The sequence below is a fragment of the Asparagus officinalis genome, chromosome 5, assembly GCF_001876935.1.
Source record: "Asparagus officinalis chromosome 5, Aspof.V1, whole genome shotgun sequence".
Lineage (NCBI taxonomy): Eukaryota > Viridiplantae > Streptophyta > Magnoliopsida > Asparagales > Asparagaceae > Asparagus > Asparagus officinalis.
The window spans coordinates 115,461,387-115,469,330 of NC_033798.1; the positions used below are offsets into that span (position 1 = coordinate 115,461,387).

The 7,944-nt window shown below is 35.6% G+C and overlaps 1 protein-coding gene across 1 annotated transcript in view; it reads left to right on the forward strand.

The window, feature by feature from the left end:
* The window catches only part of LOC109840815 (DEAD-box ATP-dependent RNA helicase 56-like), a 6,441-nt gene extending 834 nt beyond the window's left edge, over positions 1-5,607 (forward strand). The window contains 10 exon segments of the mRNA XM_020409591.1: positions 1-44; positions 1,400-1,572; positions 1,677-1,908; positions 2,015-2,133; positions 2,717-2,773; positions 2,863-3,047; positions 3,861-4,005; positions 4,082-4,165; positions 4,243-4,306; positions 5,391-5,607. The exon segment at positions 1-44 is cut by the window's left edge and continues 19 nt beyond it. Of these exon segments, the coding sequence (XP_020265180.1) occupies positions 1-44; positions 1,400-1,572; positions 1,677-1,908; positions 2,015-2,133; positions 2,717-2,773; positions 2,863-3,047; positions 3,861-4,005; positions 4,082-4,165; positions 4,243-4,306; positions 5,391-5,401 (1,114 nt within the window). The 3' untranslated portion in view covers positions 5,402-5,607.

The following is a 7,944-nucleotide window of genomic DNA, read 5'->3' on the forward strand; positions in this document are numbered from 1 at the left end:
TCTCCGGGCAATAGTAGATTCTGGGTTTGAGCATCCCTCTGAAGGTAAGCTCTGACTTGGTCTTAAAAACTTTATTTGAGCTATTACCAGCTTTGATTTTTTTAATCATCGAGACCTATTTTCTATAAATTGCTTGCTCTCTGATGTTGTGCTTGGCGTATTCATAAGGTCATAATGGTAGTAGCAAACTCATATAAGAGCACATATCTGATTAATAGGGCCTTACAGGAAGTCAAACATCTTTTTGTTGCTTACATATTTCAGTGTTGATGATATATTTATTTAGTCTGGGCTCTGATATGATTATACAGTCACATGCTTTTGACGAATAGGAATCAATCTCTCTGTAACGCTAGTCACACTTTTTTTTTGGTTCTCTATTATTTTAGTGTTGATAGTAAATATTGTCTGGTCTCTGCTACGGTCATACAATCATATGTTTTGAACAGAAGACAATTTTTCGATGGAGTTACTGTTGTGCTCCAGATACATTTCTCTGCAAAGACTAGCTGTTTTGAACTCTTGGAGGACTCGCATGATTGTTTCAGTGTGTATTATCATTGAAGATAAAGAATAAGGTTGAGAACTGTAATAAGGGCTTAAAATGTTCAAACAGATTTCTTATTATGTATCTTGATTTGACAACTTTAGTGTTTAGAACGTTTTGGAAATGTGATTTCTGCCCCTTTTTTGTTGATTTCATTTTTTTTTCTGCACTGTGATGCAGACAATGCACCTTATTGTTCTTTGTTAGTCGTATCAAGAAAAGCTTCTTTTTTTGGGGGGGTGGGGTGGGGGGTAATCCTGCACTCTACTTGTATGTTATTGGAAAACTGAACTAGTTCCATGTGTTTTTTTTTATTTTTTTAGTTTTTCGAAGTGGAATTGAATACTCTCCAATGGCTCAGTGTATCCCACCCCACCCCCACAAAAAAAAAACTCCCTCGTCCTCCTTTCCTTTTAATTGAAACATGCTTGCATTTGTGCTTGATTCCCCCCCCCCCCCCCCCCCCCCCCCCCCCCCCTCATCTGGTGTCATTATATAATGTGTGTATTATTAATCAATCTTATCCTGAATCATGTTTATCCATGTTTGTTTGATGATAAGGTCAACAGTGGCATATTAACCTGACCACTGTAGAAAATATTTCTTGATAAAGGATTATGTTTTTAAATAGTTGCTACTGTTTCCAGCTTACAATAATATTATCTTTAACATAATTTTGCATTATTGCTTAAACTTCAGTATTTGCCAATTTCCTTTTCAGGTAAACAACTACTTCCACATCTCTGATTTTTGGAGGAGAATTTGGTAAAACCTTTCCATTAAAAGGATCCAGAAGGTTATTTTTTACTCACTGGGGTTGCTTCGCTCCAATTTTCTTTGGTTCTCGACCAGTCCAACATGAGTGCATTCCTCAAGCCATCTTGGGAATGGATGTCATCTGCCAAGCTAAATCTGGGATGGGAAAGACTGCTGTCTTTGTTCTGTCAACTCTTCAGCAGATTGATCCTGTTGCCGGCCAAGTTTCTGCTCTAGTTTTATGCCACACAAGAGAATTGGCTTACCAGGTTCGCTCTTGAGGCATTGTCTTTAATTTTCTTAGTTTTACGTATTTGAGTTTCATGGAGATCTCTGAATGTTGCATATAATGCTCATAATTTGATACATGCAGATATGTCATGAATTTGAGCGTTTCAGCACATACTTGCCTGACATCAAGGTTGCAGTGTTCTATGGAGGTGTTCATATTTCAAAGCACAAGGATATACTTAAAAATGAGTGCCCCCACATTGTTGTTGGGACGCCAGGAAGGATTCTGGCACTAACCAGAGATAAAGACCTCTCCCTCAAGAATGTTAGGCACTTTATCCTTGATGAATGTGATAAGATGCTTGAGTCACTTGGTATGTTTTTGAATTATATATTGTTGGTTTTGACGAGTAGACATCTCTTAATGTGCTCCCTTTTACTATTTTGTTATCCTATTTCACTGTTTTGTATGTTTTGTAGACATGCGGAGAGATGTGCAGGAGATATTCAAACTGACTCCCCATGATAAACAAGTCATGATGTTTTCAGCGACACTTAGCAAGGAAATTCGCCCTGTTTGCAAGCGTTTTATGCAAGATGTAATGTCCTATGGCCAGCTTTTTGTCTTCCTTTTAGTACCACAGCATAAGTTGGAATGTGTCACCTATTCGTTTGGATTTGTCACCTTTTACAATATACTAGTTATCAGGCAATATTTGTTAGTGGTTACTTTCTTTTGTTCTGAGGAGGGTATAAAGTATTATTTTCTGTCTGCGAGTTTAGGTCCTTTCTAGAGAGGTCATCTGAATGTGTCCAGTTGTGGCGCATACTGTGTTTTCCATTTTTCATGCAACTTTCCTTGCCAAAAGCCTTCTGGGTGGTTAAGATAGTTGGTGCGAACTGCCTTTGGAAAGTAAGTATGGTGTTCAGAGAGTTCAATGCGGACAAGATTTTATCTGGAATGCAATGACAGCTGCGCGATAATTATCCACTTGTTGGCCTTAAAGTAGCTTGGTTAAATTCCTGGGAATTTACTTTCTAAGAAGGCTAGATATTTCGAATCTGATGGGAAACAAAACCTGGGTTCAAGAGTTGGGTCGTGCGTCATTCATTTGGTACTGGATTCCATTAGCTTCAGAACAAGGACCTAATCATCTTTAATCTGACATTTCTTCCTTACAGCCAATGGAAATATATGTGGACGATGAGGCAAAGCTTACCCTGCATGGGCTAGTACAGGTACTTATTGTTATATGTAACAGATGGTTTGCTTCTGTTCAGTTCATTTGTGATTATTTCATGACTACTTCTGTTTCTTATTGAAATAGCATTACATCAAACTTAGCGAGTTGGAAAAGAACCGCAAGTTGAACGACCTTCTGGATGCTTTGGATTTCAACCAAGTTGTGATATTTGTCAAGAGTGTTAGCAGAGCAGCAGAGCTGAACAAACTGCTAGTTGAATGCAATTTTCCATCTATCTGCATCCACTCTGGAATGTCACAGGAGGAAAGGTTGGTCTTTCTTGAAGCTCTCTTTCACTGAAAGTATGGTTGTGTTAGTTACATAGATTCAATGTATTATATTATTGTTTTGAATTGTACATTCTTCATGGTGTGGCACTCTGATAAGACTTCAAACCTATTTACTATGTAGTTGCAGACATGTGTCACTTTTTGTTTGTATGCTCATTCAACTTGGAATGCACGTGCTTGTAGTACTTAGAGTAAACTGAACACATCAATTGCATGCATATCACAAGGTTATATGCACATCAAATAAATACATAGGGCTTGAATAATATAAATGTAGTATAATCCTTTGTGATTATTTGTTGAGTGAATGTTTCTAAGAAGATCTGTTCTGGAAGTAGGGATTGTTATGTGCATTCTAAATGTGGTACATCAACGACTGTATTAGTTTTAGTACTTATTAAGTCATTTGCACGAAAGCGGTGCAGTATCAATTTTTTTATCTGCATTTGTGTTCTTCATTTGTATTCCCATCGCTGTTGCATGAGCCTTAATTTATTACACAATTGTTTCTTTTCACATGTTTACTCATCTTACAAATCTAAATACTTTTTGACTGATTCTGGTTCTCACGATCCCGTGTCACCAGCCACTGTCACCAGGATATTTTAAATTGGGAAATGATGCTTAGTAGTAAAAAGTAGCCAGAGAAAAATCAAATAACGCAAATAGTATCAGTTTTTACTTGACTCTGATATTTTAGATGTTTGAACATTCTGTTTTAGTTCTGTACTCTTTGGTTTGTGTATAAGTGCCGCGCTTGTTGCTTCTGGCTAATCAAGTTTAATTTTGCAGGTTGACAAGGTATAAAAGTTTCAAGGAAGGACACAAAAGAATTCTTGTAGCTACGGATCTGGTAGGCAGAGGAATAGATATCGAGCGTGTCAACATAGTTGTTAATTACGACATGCCTGATTCTGCAGACACTTACTTACACAGGGTAATGACTTTGTTCTATTACATTGAGTATTCAGCTTCATGCTCTAGATCTGGTCCTGAGACTCATATCTTGACAGGTTGGGCGTGCTGGTCGTTTCGGGACTAAAGGGTTGGCCATCACATTTGTCTCATCTGCTTCTGATGTTGATATTCTTAATAAGGTATATTTTGTTTATTTGTTTGTAGTTATTGTTCTTATCTGACTTTGGACTCTTTAACACTTTTGCACTGCATATAGGTTCAAGCAAGGTTTGAGGTTGACATCAAAGAGTTGCCTGAGCAAATTGACACTTCAACATACAGTAAGTTTTCCGTCTTGACTTTTTTTAGTTGTATGGGTTTTCATTATGTGCCCCATTAGTAGGACCAGACATCTCAAACTTCAGTTGAGCTTATGTAAGTATTTACGACGCAGAGTGATTTGTTTCTTTATAGTTGGGTTATGCTCACGTTGTCCCATTCTCTGTGGTCCTCAATGTCAGTTATTATTTGGTTATTATTCCTCCCCTTGGAGATGAGCCTTTTGGTACTAGTTAGTGGGTCTGCAATTACCCCCATTGCCATGTAGCATTTGTGGACTACTGGCCCCTGGCTTGTTTGTGTCAAATTTTTATGAACTTCTTTCTCATTTGACATTGTGTAGAAAAAAGTAGTGTAGGACTGATGTTTGGAGATGCCTAAACCAGTTTTCGTCTGCCAAATCCTTAAGTCTTGATTGATATGGATTTGCATGCTGTTCTTTTGGGTTTCATTTGGTAGATCTTGTAATATTATTGCGGATTCAGAGTACATCTGAAAGGAGCGTCGATCATGTAGCCTTAGTACGGTGCCTTAGTCGACACTTACTGGCATCTGGATCGATTCCCATTATTCACTTTAACTTTAGTTTGTCCGTGGCCATTCTGGGTAGCAGGGGAATGGCTATACTTCTTTTACCCCTTTCCACAGGCCACAGCCATGGTTTACCTACCATCTCCTCTCTCTAGTCTCTCTAATCATCTTCAAAATTCGAATATTGCTAAATGCCATTCTTTGTTACATCCTTCCAGGGTTGACTGGAAAAAGCTATATCTAGATCAAACTAAGCTTGTATTTGTGAAAAGGGACCTAAAAAGTTTTCAAATATCAACTCAGAAAGTCTTTATTGTGGTATGAAAGCTAGTTTTAGCTTCCTATTGTTGTGTGTTCGGTCACATATATGAACATACTTTATGGAGATGGTTCGTATGATTGTGGTGAAATATTTTATATGACGTGCTTGCAAAGATCTTCGGAGTTATTTAGAGTTTTATGCTCATTCGAATTATGTTACTCTAGTTGGATTTGAATTTCATTTACGTTCTTTTTTGGGAAAGAAGCTAATTTATTGACCTCTCTCATGTGCAGTGCCCTCTTGAACTTTTGACCCTTTCCCCTGAAGATTAAGGGCGCGCCATCGAAAGCCCACTTTCATGAGCTATAAAGATACTTAATGAACATTTGTTTTTGGGAGAGTTAGGTCTCCTCGTAAGACTTGTACTTTATTTTAACAGCTGATCTTGGTGTCTAGTTTGCCACATCTATTCTGGGTGCAGTTATTTATTAGTAGGTGTTTTCCTTTTTTTTTAAAAAATCTTCTCATTATTTTAGTATTATCAATTAATGCCCTGAAAATTGTGGCTGATGATCTCATTGCGCACCTGGCAAGGAGTTGAATATTCATTTGTTGAGGAAACCTCTAGTAGGACTAGTAGTAGTGGAATTATGGGACCTTGCGGTAAGTTATTAAACTAAATTTACCATTCAAGAATTATAGGACCTTGCAGTAAGTTATTAAACTAAATTTACCATTCAAGAAGTTGAGTTGAATTTCAGCATTGATCGGTGGATGGTTTGAAGAGGTTCAGAGAGCTAAATCTGTCTTTTACGGTGCGAGACGCGTTCTCGTGTTTTTGGTTAAGGAGCTTTTTGGAAACGGAAATTTACTGCCTGTGATATTATATTAAAATGTATTCCTGAATTAGATATGCACGTACTCTCTGTTAAATAAATAAAAAAGTTATGTGCATACTTGAAGAGAAAATTAGCTTTTACAGCCCAAACAAATTTGCACACTTTTTGAGAGGCCAATAAAAGAGTTCCGTATTGCATTGTTTTTTGGGAAATCCGACTTCGGGGAAATATTGGAGCCCCGTCGAAGAATAATTATTACCAGCGGACGTTTTCAAACGTAATTTTCCATGATCTTCAACACTTTTACATGCATCTTTGTATCCAAGCTTAAATTTTCAAGATCTTCTACACTTTCACATGTGTCTGAATATTCCATCGGTCAGAAACGGGTGACGTTTGCATAAAGTTTTCTATAAATTACTTATTTACGTATCTTTTTCTGCAAAGCAGTTATTAACATAGGGATTATTAATTAATTGGAAATTTGACACGAAACCTTGTTACATGTTTAGGAAACATTTAGAAATATTAGATAAATCTGGGGCGTAGCATAGGGTATCATGAGCCTAAATACAGAGAGATTAGTGAAATGTTAAGATAGTTTTCATGTGTATTATATGCCATCAATCACATTCTAATTCGAATCTCAAAGCAAACATAATGGATAAAAAAAGTTGGTGGATAAAGCTCACAACTTTAAGTTTATTCCAACTTTACTCGTATATTTCTCTTGCTGTATTATCCTTCTCATGTTGTCCCCTCTCTCTTTTAAACATTAATATTGTAAACAGTAAACGTAACGGATTTTGTTTGGTTGCTGAAAAATAAACAAAAATAAAAATTTAAAAAGTACTAAATACATTCCAATTGAATATGAAAAATGAATAAAAAACAGAGTTGAATACATTTTCAGCTGTATAATGGAGAGAAACTATAAATTACACTTTTAGGAAGTGCTTATTTTTTTTCATTTCCCTTTAGTTAGAGCATCAACATGTTAGAAGGAGTAGTAGTTTTTATGCATCTGATCGAGTGATACATCACATATAATAGGTATTGATTTCAAATGAAAGATCCGTGAAATTTGCTTATTTGATACATTGGAAACAACAAAAATGGAACTCTTTTATCAATTGCGTGATACAACACACAACGTGTTCATTCTATAATGATGCTTAGAAAATATAAATTGACACGCTATTGTTACAACATCTGAACAAAAAATTTCACAGTAACAGTGGATAATGCGTACATCGGGTGACTGGGATATGAGAGGAAATCAATTTTCTACTTTTTGCGAAAAAGTAAAAAGCCCAATACTCTATTCTATAATTACCCTATAGTAGGAGTTCATAATATTGTATGTTTTAAGTCTTGTATGACTTTTACACCTTACTCTTTTCTTTCTTCCCACAATTATCCTGCAGTAGGAGTTCATAAAATTGTACGATTTTTACACCTGTTCCTCTTAAGAATGTAAACCATTGTAATCAATTAAAACATCTGCATAATAATACCTTATTTAAATTACCAATAAATATTAAACCATAAAACATTCTATTTAGATTAGCTGCAAATGTTTTATATTTGTATGGCAAAACTTTAAAATATAAGATCTTATTTTTGTATGGCAAAATTTTAGATTTTAAGTAGTTATGTTTAACATTTTGGTTTGCAAAATAAATAAAAAGATAGGGTCTATTTTAAATATATACTTTCTTTAATCTTTGATTTAGTCTTAAGATATATACCTTCTTTTAATCTTTCTCACATCTTTAATATTATTTTTATCTCAGCTGTCTTAGATATCCCATATGATGAGTAAAAGATCACTCTTTTGTATTTATTTCTCAATTCTCTTATTTTGCATAAAGTCAAAGTGACATTTTAATCAATTTGGGATTATCTAAACAGCTCTAAAGGTCATCTACATGTTACATTCTTTTCCCATGCCAAATTCAAATCCTCCTCACTTTTTAAAGAGAGATCGCTACTACTAGTGCTTGTA